Here is a 17,928-nt window from a genome sequence, read left to right as displayed (position 1 = left end):
TCAGAGTTAATTTCTATATCTCAAAAAATATTTTAAAAGGTGATAGTGTATCATACATAAAAGGTTAGCATGAATTTCTCTCATTTTCTTCCTCTCTAGTTTTCTGTTGCTACAGCAGCTTTTAGAGGATTTGCTAGTAAAGAACTAAGGTTGAAAAGGTTCTTAAGATAAAAAGGAAGTAGAAATATTCATTGACTTCCTACTGTTTTTTGTTGACTGCCTTAATTTCAAAGTTTGAAATTTTAGATATTGCCAGTAAGTTAGATATATAGAATTGAAAGATGAAGTTTTATTTGCAATAGAAATACTATTTCAGTAAAATTCACAAGCATTAGCTATAGTCATGTGTGGCCTAATCTAAGGCAAAACTTATAATAACAAAAACTGTATCTATGACCTGGGACTTCATATCTTTGTAACTCTTTTTTCTTTTTCTTTTTAAAGTTCTTAAGTGTCTATTTTATGCCACAGAACTGAGATTTGCTTGACCTGGGACTTCATGTCTTTGTAACTCTTTTTTCTTTTTCTTTTTAAAGTTCTTAAGTGTCTATTTTATGCCACAGAACTGAGATTTGCTTGGAAATCTGGCTTTTGTTATAATAATTAAATTGTTCATAATGGTATGTTTTCCATACTCTTTGAACTGTTCCATTATCTGGAATGTAAAAGTGTATTGGTTAATAGTTTTCTAGTGAAAATAGAAATAGATTGCATTCATAGTTTATTCTAATGTAATAAATAAAAAATAAATAAATGATTGGAAGAAAATGTGCCAAGTAAAACTTTTTCACCAGTGTACCATTTCTTTTGTTCATTCTGACTTCTAAAAGCTCTGAATTTAATACAGTCCATAGGAGAAATCAGTCTTATACACGGTGGAAGAAATAAACCTCTTTTACACAAGCCTTCCAGAAACATTTTTATTCTTTAAGTGGTGTTTATGCACACATATGTTTCTCTAGTGGTTTAAACCAAATGGCTCCTTGCCCTAAGTTGGAGACAAAAAAGGGAAGAACATGTAATTGTAAAGAACCAGGCAGCAATCCTTAGAAGTACTTAATAACTGGAGCTGATTTTAGATGGGCCACCCTGGAGTCTAAACACAGTACTTCCTGTGTTAAGATGTGTGATACTGCTGTAATTTTACTGCATATGGTATCAACAGGTAAGTGATAATGGGAGCTCAGGACAAGGGTTCAGCTGCATGCTTCTGCAAGAAATATTATAGTCTCAGTAGAATAGCTGTTACTGCCTCTGACCCACAAAATGGGCATGATTAGAAACAAAAAGGTAGGAAGTACAATTTTTTTCAACATGACAGGGATAGCGAACTATGTAAATCTCATGTCTGACAAGCTATATAAATATGGACAGTGTAAGTACAACTTAAAAAACTCAACATAATTTGCTCCAGCATAGATTGCTTTTAAATGACTGGTTCTTTTTTAATTTAATAGGCAAAATTATGTATAATGTTTTGATTTCTTCCTACTTTAATAATTACTGATTATTGGAGCCAATGTTACTATAACAATTAAGTTCCAAGTAAATAAATGTGTTGGAACAGTGACATCAAGCATAGTAAATAAGTTTTTTTCCTTCCGATACTAGGCTGGTACACTGCATTTGAGGTTTTTTTCTTTTAGACCTCTCTGATTTCCTTTTTTTTTTAACTTTCTTCAAAACCTTCTATTTTTCTAAAAGATAACTGCTTCCAACAATGTATTGGAGGTATTTAAAATAAGGGAGTCAAATATTGGTATTATAAAATCACCACTTGTTTTAATGAGCTACACTTAACATGATTTAAATATTTAAAAACAATACAAATAGGTTGAAATTAGCTTGTAGTTTCTAAAAGTATTAACTTTTGTTCTTTTATGTTTTTCCTATGGATATACCAAATATATTGTCTTCTTACATATACCAAATTTCTGTGTAAAAAGGATGAAATTTCTATAGATTACACAGAAAATGATTGATTCCTGTGTTGATTCCTGTGTTTGCTGTTACACAAATTTGAATATTTAATATGTAAAGATGTCAGGAAGATTTATTCAGCTCTACATTTCCAATATACTAACAAGAGTTAATTTGGTAGTAGAATAGTAAAAAAAATAGTAATGCTGCTGTGGATTTGTTAATTATTAATGAATACCTAGAACTATAATCTTGCTTCTTTCCTACAGTCTTAATATATTGACACCACTGTATTTTTGTCTTGAATTTTATCTCAAGGGGGTACCTTTCAAAAAAAGATAGTCTTACTAAACTTTCTTACTGATTTTACAGCTGGCATCCCTCGTTCAGTATTAAAAGACTGGCGTAAAGTCAAGAAGCTGAAGCAAACTGGGGAATCCTTTTTACAGGATGACTCCTGCTGTGAGATAGGGCCTAATTTGCAGAAGTGCCGAGAATGTAGGCTTATTCGGAGTAAAAAAGGAGAAGAACCAAGTCACTCACCGGTATTTTGTAGATTTTACTACTTTAGACGGTAAGTGAAATAACTTATATGGGAAAAGGTATGTTTATTTAACATTGGAAATTCTGTCTTTCTGAGGGTCCCTTTTGGTGGTGAGAAAGAGTCTTTCAGCCTACTTGTTTCTGAAACATAAGAGAATATTAAACTTTCTGTGCACTAAATTTAGTAATAACTAGCTGTTGGACTAAATTCATATTCACATTGCTACTTGTGTTCATATGGCCTTTTTCTTTTGAGAGATTTATTCCTCCTCAATATTCAAAAACAATAGTATATGTTTTTCTAGAAAATGGTAGGAAACAGTAGTTTAACAATTTATTTAATTATATACTTTGGCCAAAACAATGTCACATTTATATCTGTGCATTAGCTAGCAATCACAAATAGTCTATTATTTAGGTAAACAGTGTAGGGATTAATCTAAAGTCTCTGTGCATTACATTGGAATATCCATACTTTTGTTAAATATTTGTAGCTGTAAAAATAGAAATTACTCATGACAAGAAAATATTTTTTTAGTGCCGTGTCACATTTCACAGGTTTTGAAGTAAATATAAAAGCAACTTAGTTGTTTTTAACCAACATATTGATGTAATACAAATATTACAAAATACATTAATACTAAAAGTTGCAGGCTTGTATGAGTTCAGCTAAAGAATAACTGGGTAACCCAGCCTTAGAGACCAGTTAATTTCTCAGACTCTGGAGTTTGGGGTTTCAGTTCCAGTTCTGTCTCATAGTTCCTGTATGACTTTTACATTGACTGTAGTAGGACCTCAGCTAAGGCTGTGTCATTTGCATAATGTGAATGATAGTGGTACCTACCTCAGAGAAGTTTAATGAAAGTTAAATGAGATTAAAGTACTCTGTAGTACCAAGCACATATGAAATGCTCTATTAATGTTAGCTGCAGTTAGTTTCCTAATCATCATCATCATTTTTTTTTGAGAAGATAGGAAACACTTTTCTCTGGCAAATATACTCTCTCAGTGGCCCAGTAAAGACGCTCAATATTTGTATTGGTAAGAAGAGAATAAGTTCTGTTTATTTTTTGGAGTTTTTTTTTTAAGTATTCTTTCTTTTTCTTAATTGAGGTATCATTAATATATAATCTTATGCTCAGGTTTCACATGAACAACATTGTGATTACTACATTCCCCTCTATTATCAAGTCCCCATCATATACTCCACTACAGTCACTATGCAGCAGCATAGTAAGATGCTATAGAGTCACTACTTGTCTTCTCTGTGCTATACTGCCTTCTCCGTGCACCCACTATATTATGTGTGCTAATCATAATGCCCCTTAATCCCCTTATCCCACCTACCCTCCCCAGTCACTTTCCCTTTAGTAACTATTAGTCCATTCTTGGGTTCCGTGAGTCTCCAGTTTTGTTCCTTCACTTTTTGCTTTGTTGTTATATTCCACAGATGAGTGAAATCATCTGGTACTTATCTTTCTCTGCCTGGCTTATTTCACAGATCATAATACCCTCTAGCTCCATCCATGTTATTGCCAATGGTAGGATTTGTTTTCTTCTTATGGCTGAATAATACTCCATTGTGTGTATGTACTCCATCTTCTTTATCCATTCACCTACTGATGGACACTTAGGTTGCTTCCATACCTTGGCTATTGTAAATAATACTGCGATAAACATAGGGGTGGTTATGTCTTTTTTTAATATGTGATTCTGTTTTCTCAGGATAAATTCCTAGGAGTGGAATTCCTGGGTCGAATGGTATTTATATTTTGTGCTTTTGGAGGAACCTCCATACTGCTGTCCATAATGGTTGAACTAATTTACATTCCCACCAGCAGTGTAGGAGGGTTCCCCTTTCTCCACATCTTCACCATCATTTCTGATTGTCTGTCTTTTGGATGTTGGCCATCCTAACTGGTGTAAGGTGATATCTCATTGTGGTTTTAATTTGCATTTCTCTGATGATAAGCGATGTGGAGCATCTTTTCATGTGCCTGTTGGCCATCTGAATTTCTTTGGAGAAGTGTCTATTCAGATCCTCTGCCCATTGTTTAATTGGGTTATTTGCTTTTTAGTTGTTGAGGCTCATGAGCTCTTAATGTATTTTGGATATCAGCCCCTTATCAGATATATCATTTATGAATATATTCTTCCATACTGTAGGATGCCTTTTTGTTTCACTGATGGTATCCTTTGATGTACAAAAGCTTTTTAGTTTGTTATAGTTCCACTTGTTCATTTTCTAAGAGTTTTATGGTTTCATGACTTACATTCAGGTCTTTGATCCATTTTGAGTTTACTTTTGTGTATGCAGTTAGACAGTAATTCACTTTCATTCTCTTTACATGTAGCTGTACAGTTTTGCCAACACTAGCTGTTGAAGAGGCTGTCATTTCCCCATTGTATGTCCATGGCTCCTTTATCATGTATTAAGTATCCATATATGTGTGGGTTTATATCTGGGTTCTCTGTTCTGTTCCATTGATCTGTGGGTCTGTTCTTGTGTCAGTACCAAATTGTCTTGATTACTGTGGCTTTGTAGTAGTGCTTGAAGTTGGGGAGCATAATCCCCCCTGCTTTATTCTTCCTTCTCAGGATTGCTCTGCCTATTCAGGGTCTGTTTTGTTTCCATGTGAATTTTAGAACAGTTTGTTCCAGTTCGTTGAAGAATGCTGTCAGTATTTTGATAGGGATTGCATTGAATCTGTAGATTGCTTTAGGCAGGATGGCCATTTTGACAGGATTAATTCTTCCTACCCAAGAGCATGGGATGAGTTTCCATTTATTAGTGTCCTCTTTAATTTCTCTCAAGAGTCTCTTATAGTTTTCAGGATATAGGTCTTTCACTTCCTTGGTTAGGTTTATTCCTAGGTATTTTGTTCTTTTTAATACAATTGTGAATGGAATCGTTTTCCTGATTTCCCTTTCTGCTAGTACATCGTTAGTGTATAGGAATGCAACAGATTTCTGTGTATTAATTTTGCTGAATTCACATATTAGTTCTAGTAGTTTTGGAGTGGATTCTTTAAGGCTTTTTATGTGCAGTATAATGTCATCTGTAAACAGTGACAGTTTGACTTCTTCCTTACCAGTCTGGATGCCTTTATCTTCATATATTGCTTGATCTCTGTTTTTATTTGGTCATTGATCCATTGATTATTTAAGAGCATGTTGTTAAGCCTCCATGTGTTTGTGAGCCCTTTGTTTTCTTTGTACAATTTATTTCTAGTTTCATACATTGTGATCTGAGAAGTTGGTTGGTAGAATTTCAATCTTTTTGAATTTACTGAGGCTCTTTTTGTGGCCTAGTATGTGGTCTATTCTGGAAAACGTTCCATGTGCACTTGAGAAGAATGTGTATCTTGCTGCTTTTGGGTGTAGAGTTCTGTAGATGTCTGTGAGGTCCATCTGTTCTAGTGTGTTGTTCAGTGCCTCTGTGTCCTTATTTTCTGTCTGGTTGATCTGTCCTTTGGAGTGAGTGGTGAGTTGAAGTCTCCTAAAATGATTGCCTTGCATTCTATTTCCCACTTTAATTCTATTAGCATTTGTTTCATATATGTAGGTCTTCCTGTGTTGGGTGCATAGATATTTGTAGTAGTTACATCCTCTTGTTGGACCAATTCATTTATCATTATGTAATATGCTTTTTTGTCTCTTGTGACTTTCTTTGTACTGAAGTCTGTTTTGTCTGATACAAGTACTGCGACTCCTGCTTTTTTCTCCCTATTATTTGCATGAAATATCTTTTTCCATCCCTTCACTTTTAGTCTGTGTATGTATTTGGGTTTGAAGTGAGTCTCTTGTAGACAGCATATAGATGGGTCTCTATGTCTTTTGATTGGTGCATTCACTCCATTTACCTTTATGGTGATTATTGATAGATATGTATTTATTGCCATTGCAGGCTTTGGATTCGTGCTTACCAAAGGTTCATGGGCAGCTTCTTTACTACCTAGCATTCTACCTTAACTCACTTATTACACTGTTTTAAAAACAATCTGAATATTCTTTTTTCTCTCCCTTCTTTTTCTTCCTCCTCCACCTTTATGCGTTAGGTGTCATATTCTCTACTCTTTGTGTATCCCTTGACTTTGTGGGTAGCTGATTTAATTTTGCATTTGGTTTGTATTTAATTGGTCTGCTTTGTTGTGGTTTTATTTTCTCTGGTGACAGTTATTTAGCCTTAGGCACACTTCCATCTAGAGCAATCCCTTTAAAATTCACTGTAGACATGGTTTTTGGAAGGTAAATTCCCTCAACTTTTGCCCATCTGGGAATTGTTTAATCCCTCCTTCAAATTTAAATGATTACCTTGCTGGGTAGAGTGTTCTTGGTTTAAGGCCCTTCTGTTCCATTGTGTTGACTATATCTGGCTTGTAAGGTTTCTGCTGAGAAGTCTGATGATAGCTTGATGGGTTTTCCTTTGTGTGTGATCTTTTTTCTCTCTCTGGCTGCTTTTAATACTCTGTCCTTGTCCGTCAGTTTTTGCCATTTTAATTATTATATGTCTTGGTGTTGTCTTCTTTGGGTCCCTTGTGTTGGGAGATCTGTGCACCTCCATGGCCTGAGAGACTATTTCCTTCCCCAGCTTGGGGAAGTTTTCAGCAATTACTTCCTCAAAGACACTTTTTATCCCTTTTTTCTCTCTTCTTCTTCTTCTGGTACCCCTATAATATGAATATTGTTCCGTTTGGATTAGTCACAATGTTCTCTGAGTATTCTTTATTCCATCTCCCTCCTGATTTTGTCACTTCGATCTTAAATATTTCTATTTTTCTGTAGCTACATTAGCATCCTTACGACTTTCATTTTGAATTCTTTTTCAGGAAGTTTGGTGATTTCAGTCTCACTGAGCCCTCTTCTGGTGTTTGAGGGATTTTGAATTGAACAAGGTTCTCTTGCCTTTTCATAGTACTGGAGTGATGGTTGTGGTTTCAGGCGAGTGGTGTGGATATCAGCTGGGAGAACAAAGTCCCTTCCTACTTCCTGGTCGCAGTGCCTGTCTGCTGTCTGGGCCAGTTAGCCATGCGGAGGAATCTGCCCTATGCTGCCATGGTTGGGGCTACCTTCCTGCTCGCCTAGGCAATGGCAGGGGGTCACAGGCGAGCAGCCCAGGTATTTGCAGGGAGGGCAAATTCCTTTCGTGCTTCCAGGTCATCATGCCTGTCTCTGCTGTCTGGTCCAATTAGCGGCATGCAGCGAGAAGCCTCTGCCTTAAGCTGTGCAGTTGCTATAGCTGGGGCTTCCCTCCAGTGGCAGGGACAGCAGGTTTGCATTTAGGTACCAGTGGGATGGAAGGAGTAGCAGGCTCCTTACCGCAGTGAAGGACCTTGGGGCTGCATTGCCAACCAGGGGAATAGGGCACCTGAAGCTCCTCAAAGTTCCCAGCCTGCTGAGCTGAGTGTACCATGACAATTTTGTCCACCTGTTCCTTTTCCTAATCCCTTGCCCCTTTAGCAGCCTTCTGACTGTTGATAAGTCTTTTAAAGTACCCCCTTTTCTTTTGTCCCAGGGCAGCTGGTTTGGGGAACCTTTCACAGTCTTAGTCTCTGACTTTGGTTTTCAGCTCCTCTAATCTCCAGAGCACCATGCAATGTGGGTCTGTGCTCCCGGGGTAGATTTCTGGGGCTGGGTATTTAACAGTCCTGTGCTTCCACTCCCTTCTGGCTATGATTCTCTTCCTTCCGCCAGTGAGCTGGGGTTGGGGGGTGGTGCTCATTTCCTGCCAGGTTAAGTTTTTTTTCTTTGCCCTTTTCCATGAGATGTTGACTTCTCCCAGACGTAGAGTGGCTGGTGTACTGTTAACTTCTGGTCACTCTTTTAGGAATAGTTGTATTTGTCATATTTTCAAAACATGTGATTTTGGGAGGAGATTTCTATCACACTACTCACGCAGCCATCTTTTCTCCTTCCCCCAAGTTGTTTCTTATTTCTTCTTTACTTCATAGTCTTGTCTTCTAGCCAATACTTCCACAAAGGACAACTTTAAAAAATAGTTATAGAGCGTAGTTGACATGAGAGTACAGAAAAATGAAAGGAATCAATAATGGTTTGAAGAGAGATTAGAAACCTTAGAAAAATCTAAAGGAAAGATATGTTCAGGTAGAGATAAAAACACAAAACTGAAACATGACTTGTAACAAAGGAAGAAATTTGGTTTAAGAAAAATTGGGAAAGGGTAAGGTAATAAAGGTATGTGAAAAGGGGGTATAAGAAATATTGGTATTTTCTATTTCAAAAATACAGAATGACTTGTAATGAACTTTTTGATATCTGCTGTTTAAAAGTAAAGAGAGTAAGTACAAAGACAATCACCAGCCAGTAGTGGGAGAATAGCATTTTTGTCTTTAATTTTCCCTACATGTCTCTGAATTGAGTAGTTGTATTAATTGGATATCAGAAGCTAAAGAGGAAGTAAGCACTAAGTGGGTTCCTTACACACTTTTAAGAACTTTATCCTTGTTCCTGTGAATCATGTAATAAAGTATCCTTTTCATTAATGAAAAAAATGTATGTTTACTTAGCATTTTTAAAAATCCTCCCAGTGAATGTTTTAAGGTGATTTAAAGCATTTTCAACTTTAGAAGTTCCTAATTTAGATTATATAAAAGAACAGCATTGCTCTAGGTACCATGTGGCCATCTTACAAGCTCTTGGCTCATAAAATATTTGGACATAGTTTTCATTTGGCTGGAATTAAGTATAAGTGATGGGGAAAACCTTATTTCTTGAAATAACCTGAAATCGGTGCTGCTTATCACTGCCATTTGAGTTGTACTATGCAAGTAATTTAAGTTGGTTAAATTTAATGAATAAAGTGTGTGTGTGTGTGTGTATAAGGACTACCCTGGTTTCTTATATTTTAATTGTGAATAATTTCTATGTTTATAATATAATTTAAATTAACTATAAATTTACAACTTAAAACTGTACTTCTGTCTTGGTATCTAATGCTTTTGTGTGTTAAAATTTCAGATTGTCATTTAGTAAAAATGGAGTGGTTAGAATAGATGGTTTTTCTTCTCCTGACCAATATGATGATGAAGCTATGAGTTTATGGACACATGAAAATTATGAAGATGATGAACTAGACATAGATACTTCAAAATACATCTTGGATATAATAGGTGATAAGTTCTGCCAATTAGTAACATCTGAAAAAACAGCTTTGTCCTGGGTGAAAAAGGATGGTAAGAAAGTTAAGTACTTAGAATATGCAACTGTGCAAATTTCTTTTTAACAGTTTCTCTTTGAAGTATGTTTAATCATGTGGGAAAAGTCCCTAATCTTACCTAGTCTTGTTGACCTTTAATTTGATGACACCTGTTGACGAAAAATGTACCAAATATTCTTAAGGTAACGATTTTCCAGTTGAGGTTGAACTAAGTAGATTAACAGTGAAACTGAATGACATCACAATAGCATTTTGCTATTTCTGCCATTATAATTTAGTGCAATAAAGACACTTGGATGTGAAATTGGGAAATTTCAGCATTTGTCATATAAAGACATAATCCATCTCAATTATTAAATTTTTAATGTGTGGTCACAGCCTATAGAGTTAGATTTATATTTGAATCTCAACTTTACTCCTTGTTTAGCTGTATGACTACCTCATAAATTTGTTAATACTTATATAAAGCACCTAACATTGGGTGCTTTAAGTGTTAGCTACTTCACCTTCCCTTTCCTTTAAAATACTCATTTGCCCCCAGGGGACATTTGGCAATGACTAGAGACATTTTTGGTCATATAGCTAAAAGGTGTAGGGGTGTAGAGTACTAGCATCTGATGGGTGGAGGCCACAGATGGCAATAAACATCCTCCAACACACAGAAAATTACTCAGTAAAAGGCCAATGTAGAGAAACACTCCATTAGATGTACATCTTCCATAGAGAATTATTAATTACAATCTGCTGTTGTTCTTTAGTTAATATATCCAGAGTTCTTGGTTTAACATTAAACTTTTGTTTTTGTTTTTATGTATTTCAGTGGAAAACAATGTATACCTTAAAATTTTTATTTCTCTATGTTTCAGCCAAAATTGCCTGGAAAAGAGCAGTGAGAGGAGTACGGGAAATGTGTGATGCATGTGAAGCGACATTGTTTAATATTCACTGGGTCTGCCAAAAATGTGGATTTGTGGTCTGCTTAGATTGTTACAAGGGAAAGGAAAGGAAAAGTTCTAGAGGTCAGTTTATAACTTTATATAAATTGAAAATTTTTGTAATATTCCCTTTTTTAGGGTCACTCATCTGGAAAATTAGGTGAATGTGGTTTGTTTTGTCCCTTCCTTAACTTTGGATATATATTACATTAAGAAAGTTTTATGAAGTTCATTTTTTAAAGTAGGAGTAACCACAATTTATTAATGTCCAGGTTTTGTAGATTCAAAGTCCATCTGCATCTTTTCAGCCCGATGAATAGATCCACACTCCCATTCAGGCAGATAGTTTCTTGATGTAGCCCAAATTTAGGTTAGGCTTTGCTGCTTTTGGATTCCAATGTATAGAAGCCTGAAGTCTCTTCTAGAAACTGTTAAATAACAGTCATGCACATAAGTTATAATTGAATACTTACTGCTATGAATTGATTTTTCTAAATATTGGTCCATAAAGTTCCAATCAAAATACCTAAGAATATGTTGCCACTAGTACCATTCTTACAGGATAAAGAAGAAATATTTATTTATGCAAACAGCCTTTGAAAATATTTTCTAGATAAATAGAATGGTATAAAAAGTGTTCTGCATGTTAATACACTTGTAGATAGTAGGAAGTTTAAAAAGTAACTAAATGGACCTGTTCATATACTAAAAGTGTTTTAGAAAAAGTTTTAGGCACAGTTTAAGTATCTTCAAAACCACAAAATATATTTGGATATTTTCAGTTGATAGAACCAGCTGCACTTTTAGGAACTTCGTAACATGCATTTTATATTCTTTCTTCCTTATTCTATATAACTTGTTTTCCCTTTGCCTAATTATAAAGAAACTTTTTAATTTATTATATTTTGCTTAATGGTATACATGTATGTGAAAGCATGAGAGGGTATGTATGTGTTACTGTTGATTTTCAAAATTGTTAATTTTGAAAGTTATAATATCAGTCACCATACTGTTTGGTTTTGGTTTTGGTTTTGAGTATAACCTATATGTCTTGACTTATATATTTTTTTCTTAGTATAACCTGTATGTCTTGAGTTATATTCTGTGTTACCAATGTATCTCCTTATTTCACTGTTAAATATTGTAATAAACTCACATTGACTAGGTTATAACTATATAGTTGTAATTAACATAACTGTCTAAAATAAAAGCAGTTAGGAAACATTTACAAGTTAGTATGTAGGCTTTGGAGTGGAAAGTCAAAAAGCTTTTAAAAGCAAGTTTCAGACTGGACTTGAGTTTTTATTTAGTCTGAGACATTACATGAAACAATAGTTCTAGGTTTTTTTATGCTGAATTTACTAAGCTTTATATTGTATTTATGGAAGGAAGCTCTTATAGCCACACCATAGTAGCTTTTTGTCATTAAAGTTTTAGAAAAATATCACCTTAAGATCCAGATATTGTGTATTTTTCCTGTGTATGATATGCCACATGCTATGCCTTACTACATTTACAATTCCAGGTATGCACTGTTGTTTAAAGACAGTAATTGCAGTTAAATACTATATAACATAGTGACTTTTTCACATGTCTGTAAGCATAAAAGGGAAATGAGCAATACCCTCAAACTTCTATCAGTGTAATGTACTAAAATTAGGCAGAAGCCTTTTTTGGCATAGGAAATAGCTGAGATAAAAGGAAGGTTAGCTACAGAGAAGCTTGAATCAAATGGAAGATTGAAGTAACTAAGACATTAATGATGATAAGGAATAATCACTTCAGAAAAGGCTAACATTTTTTCAGTTTTGTATCCTGTTTTTATAAAATTTTCAGAATAGTGGAGATGTCTTATACTTTTAAGAACCAAACATTTGAAGTCTACTGTTGATATTTTATGTAATTGTTAAACTCTTTATATACAGACCATCAATTTTCTAACTGACTGATATAAACGTAGGTGTATATCTTACAGATAAAGAACTGTATGCTTGGATGAAGTGTGTGAAGGGACAGCCTCATGATCACAAACATTTAATGCCAACTCAAATTATACCTGGTTCTGGTAAGTATAAGTGTACATTATTTAGTTGTGAAACAGCTCTTGGTTGCTCCCAATTATTAGAAAGGAGAGGTAAAGTTTATCTAATCTAGGATTGTTGTTGCTCCGTGCTTAGAATCCTTTGTAATAAAGCCTGCAAGACAAGGTCAGGCTCAGTGGCAAAGCCAAAGGAACCATTTTTTGGAATGGAAAACTAGAGTGTAATGAAAAAGCTTGTTGGACTTCATGATGAAAGGTTACTATTTTACTTCTTTTGAGTGTACTCAATTTTTAATAATAGAGGTGAAAGAAGAGAATAAACATGAATTTGGTTGAATGATCAAACATGAAAAAGATGGAAGCATTGAAGAAAAAAAGTGAAAAGATAATAGAAAGCCTCCACAAGAAAATGTTATAATCTTAACAACTACAGGGAATCTTTTTATTAACCACTGTTACATTTTGTAGTTTTGACAGATCTTCTAGATGCAATGCATACTCTTAGAGAAAAATATGGTATTAAATCCCATTGTCATTGCACAAATAAACAGAATACGCAAGTTGGAAGTTTTCCTACAATGAATGGTGTGTCTCAGGTGAGTAAAAATTCTCTATTCAAATAAAATGCATGCTTAAGTTAATAAGCTTTGATATTTGAAATTCAGTTTAGGACTCGTGTTTTGTAAATTGTCATCTGTGTTACAGAATAAATATAAGTACTACTTTTTAACTCTTAGTAATTGAAGAGACAGTATTTTAAAAACTCAATTGTTCTACTCTTATAGGTTTTACAGAATGTTCTTAATCACAGTAATAAAATTTCTCTGTGCATGCCCGAGTCTCAGCAGCAAGACACCCCTCAGAAGTCTGAGAGTAATGGCAACAGCAGCCCAGGGAGTGATGTGAGCATAGACAGCAAGTTAACTCCTCCAGAATCCCAGTCACCACTGCACTGGTTAGCAGATCTTGCAGAGCAAAAGGCCAGAGAGGAAAAAAAAGGTGAATATATGATTATTGAAGTATATGGTAGACATTATAATACAACCAACAAATGTGCTATTATACATTAATGGATTATTCACTAAACAATTAACTTTATGTCTTTTGCTTGCATTATGACATAGGTTCAGTAAAACATTTTGTTTTCTCTTATTAGGAACCTGCCTCCCTATGATTGCATCAAAATTAGTTATATATCATTTGTGGATGAGCATATCCATAAAGCCACCAGGGCAATTGATTTGTAACTTAGGTATACTTTCGCCCTGTGTTAGCTATAGCATTTTTCATTTGTCACTGATACAAACTCGGATACATGTCTAAGATACTGAGGAAGGCCTTTTCATATTCAAACTGACTCCATTTTGAAGGATCTAACCATCCTCTAGTGTGTTCAGGTGAATAAACCACTAGTACTACAGTTTCTACCTCTCTAAAATGTAGGGTACCAGTTTTGTTTGTACTTTAGAAGCACACCTAATTTTATTTGAATTTTGTAAAATGTTTTATTTCAGAAAATAAAGAATTTGTACTTGAGAAGCAAATTAAACAAGAGAGAGAACCAGACAACCCTGATTCTCCACACAGTGTAACATCACCTCCTGCATCCCAGAGTAATGAACAAGGCTCTACCTTACGGGATTTGTTGACCACAACAGCTGGCAAGCTACGTGTGGGTTCTACAGATGCTGGCATTGCCTTTGCACCAGTGTATTCAATGGGAACCCCAGTGAGTGAGATGCCAGATTTTTAGCTTTCATATGCATTAATTTTAGATAATTTGGATACTTGGCTGTAAACTACACAATAAATAAGTGCAAATGAAATCAGTATACCAAATTACTAGACATGTTCCTATTTACATTATAATTCTCATAACTTAAAGGCCAGAGATTTTGTTCCTTGCCACGTGAAAAGAGTTGGAGGAGGGGCATTTTGAGGCCAGAAGAGCTCTAAGATACTCCTTCAGAATTTGAAAACCATGTTTCTAGTGGGGGGTGGGAGAGATGGGGGCATAAGAAAGTGAATTTTTCATTATTTAAAATACTTAGAAATCAATTTTTGCTCTATTTATTTACCAAAAAAAAATAACCAGTAATCAGCATGGATAGGCCTAAATTTTTAGTGACTTTTAAAAGTATATGGAAGATTCCATGTATATGTCCCCTCTTCCTACAATATAAAAGGTAGGAAGGTCACACTTCTGTAGATCTGGCTGTGTCCCACATGGAGACCAGCAAATTCCTGGTTCCCACCTGTCAGAAACAGTGTAGGACTGAAGATCCATATCCACTGACATGATTGCATATTCTTGAAGAGAAGTGTGTTAGTTCTTTGTTAGTAGTAAATCCAAATGAAAGTTAAAAAGTACAACTCAAAGTACAACTCTTTCTCCTAACAGAGTGGTAAAAGTGGAAGGACTGTGCCAAACATTCTTGATGACATAATTGCTTCAGTTGTTGAAAATAAAATTCCACCAAATAAAGCCTCTAAGATAAATGTAAAACCGGAGCTTAAAGAAGAGCCTAAAAAAAGCAGGAAATCTGCCATGGATGAAAACAATAAATTGTATGGTGATATACCACATTCTTGGATCTGTGAGAAGCATATTCTGTGGCTTAAGGATTATAAAAATATTAATAATTGGAAGCTTTTCAAAGAGTGTTGGAAACATGGACAGGTGCGTATTTTAAGCTGATTCAGTATACTCTTGGTAAAACAAGTTGGTTGAATAGGAAAAGTGGTTTTTCTCTTAGGGACAGAAAGGAGAAAGACAGTGTTATTTAACATTTTTGAGGTGGACATAAGGTACCAAAAACACCAAAAAGTTACGAGAATTATGCTTCTGAATTCTTACTTTTTGGTCAGATTTGTATGAATTAACAGAGAAGAACTGATTATTTGATGTTACTTTTGAGCTGTCAGCAGACTTTTAAAAACCCATTTATTTAAAAAGTTCAGTACCTCTTTCCTTTTTTTACATTTGTGTTTTAATGCAAGTAACAGATTTCATATCTACCATTAAAATGTTAACAATGAAAGGTATACATGTTTTTGCCTCTAATGTTTATCTATAGAACATTTATTCTAAATTAGCTCATCAAATCTTGAATGACAAGCTCTGTTTTTTAATTCTGCTCAAACAAAAATGATTTTTCTGTTTGACCAGTTTTGATATGTTTGGCGTACATTTCAGATGGCAGTTTACTACATTAAATGTACAAGTTATGAACAAAATTAAGAATCTGCATGATTTAGTATTAAGTTCAGTTTTTCTTTCTTGAAAACATTATTGCCATTTTGTTTCACTGCATTCAATAGATAGTTATTGAGCACCTAATAAAGTCCAGTCTTAGCACTATCAATAAAGGATATACAGATAAGTTATGCAAAAATGCCCAAGATCTGAGTAAGAACCATTTTATAGTACAACGGTTCTCAATTCTTTTAGGTCACTAATCCTTTTCAAAATCTAATGAAATCTGGGTTCCTCTCTCCCAGAAAAAATAGACGCCCATACATTGCATATACACAAGATTCAGTATATATATATTTTTTTGATTGACTGTCTTGAAGCACCAATCCCATTGTTGGGTCACAACTCAGACCACTTAATTTTGGATGAGATTGAATAGTCACCATAAATAAATACTTGTATAAATATGTTAAATATTCTAGTAATTCTGTTAAGGTGCTCTAAAAAGCCCAAAAAAAGGAATTATTAGGCTAGAGTACTGATTCAAAAAGATTAGTCTGAATTATTGCTACAGGTTTCTAAATGTGGGCAGATTGGGTCAGGTGTTGGGGAAATTGCTAAGTGGTTGTGTTTGCAACATAAGTAAGAGCTCTGGAGGGTAATGGTAGGGAAAAGAGGTGGTTAGGATTATGATTATGAAGTACCTTTGTATATCAAATCATGCTAAGAAGTTTGAACTTTATCCTATAGATAATTGTTTTAGTTGAGAATCAAAATAATCAGATTGTCATTTTAAAGTAACTGGCAACAAAATAGATTGGAAATTGAATTAGAGGGGAATAAGACTAAAGTCAAGGAGTGTCCAATTAAATCTACTTTTTCCAAGCTTTTATGGTTACCATATGAATGAATGGGATTATTATTGGATAGGCATAACAGGGGCTGGGAGTTAATATGTGAATTGCCAATAATAGTTAGTATGTAATAGCTGGAACTGTTTTAATAGTTCAATACGTTTTTAGCCCATTGAAGGGATATTTAGTGGAGCAGTCACCCAAGTATGTAGTTAACCAGACTTTAGGATGGTTTTTTTGTTTTATGTTTTTCCTTTGAGACCTTAGCTAGAGGCTATTCTGCTCTTATGGTTCCCAAAAAGTTATCTGTGAAAGTTTGAGAGTACTTAAAATATCATCTTATAGAAGAGACTCTTAAGTCACAACTTTCCATGTTCTCTATATCCCAGACCTTTATTTCATTTATAATAAGGGAATTTTTAAAATTGGGAATGATACATTGGATTGTCTTGAGGTTTTCTTATATCAGCATTGGAGTTTTGGAAGCTGTTAAGTCTTTCAGTTCTTGGTTTTTAGTTTAGAGAGCCTTGATTGAGGAAACCAGTCATTAGGCTTGAAATTTAATGTTGTTATGCCTGGTTTAATATTTTTATTTATCAAGATCCTTATAGAAGTAAATAATATGAGCATACATTTTAAGTAGTATAAATTCAGAATGTATATAAATTATGCTTTACTCTCAAGGAGTGTATGTAGTATATTAAAAATCTTACATATTTATACACATGCAATATATGTAATAAGTAGGTTCTGTCTGTAAAAACTGAGTCTGTATGGCTAACAGGCACATGAAAAGAAGATGGTTCACATCATTAATCATCAGGGAAATGGAAATTAAAACCACAGTGATATAATCACCTCACACCAGTTAGAATGGCCACTATCCAAAAGACAAGAAATAACAACAAATATTGGTGAGGATGCAGAGAAATTGGAACCCTCTTACACTTCTGGTGGCAATGTAAATTGTTTCAGCTGTTGTGGAAAGCAATATGGAATTTGCTCAAAAAAGTAAAAATAAAAATACCATTTGACCCAGTAATTCCACTCCTAGGAGTTTACCCAAAGGAAAAAAAATCCCTAATTCAAAAAGACATATGCACCACTATGTTTATTGCTGCACTATTTGCAATAGCCAAGTTTATGGAAGCAACCTAAGTGTCCATCAATAGATGAATGAATTAAGAAGATGTGTGTCGCATATACACAATAGAATATTACTCAGCCATGAAAAGAAAAATCCTCCCATTTGCAACAACGGA

The 17,928-nt window shown here is 34.5% G+C and overlaps 1 protein-coding gene across 11 annotated transcripts in view; it reads left to right on the top strand.

Annotated features, from left to right (window-relative positions):
• JMJD1C (jumonji domain containing 1C) overlaps positions 1-17,928 on the top strand; it is a 388,314-nt gene that overhangs the window by 356,409 nt on the left and 13,977 nt on the right. For 10 of the 11 annotated variants that reach the window (XM_057505900.1, XM_036895100.2, XM_057505904.1 and 7 more), the window contains 8 exons: positions 2,293-2,494; positions 9,442-9,656; positions 10,507-10,659; positions 12,551-12,640; positions 13,085-13,212; positions 13,402-13,615; positions 14,131-14,345; positions 15,018-15,296. In XM_057505900.1, the coding sequence (XP_057361883.1) occupies positions 2,293-2,494; positions 9,442-9,656; positions 10,507-10,659; positions 12,551-12,640; positions 13,085-13,212; positions 13,402-13,615; positions 14,131-14,345; positions 15,018-15,296 (1,496 nt within the window). The remainder of the gene's footprint in view (positions 1-2,292; positions 2,495-9,441; positions 9,657-10,506; positions 10,660-12,550; positions 12,641-13,084; positions 13,213-13,401; positions 13,616-14,130; positions 14,346-15,017; positions 15,297-17,928) is intronic. The other variant, XM_036895097.2, reaches the window with a different exon arrangement.

Source organism: Manis pentadactyla, chromosome 8 (assembly GCF_030020395.1).
Source record: "Manis pentadactyla isolate mManPen7 chromosome 8, mManPen7.hap1, whole genome shotgun sequence".
NCBI lineage: Eukaryota > Metazoa > Chordata > Mammalia > Pholidota > Manidae > Manis > Manis pentadactyla.
The sequence above is the reverse complement of the archived record's forward strand: the minus strand, read 5'-3'. Positions and strand labels throughout refer to the sequence as shown.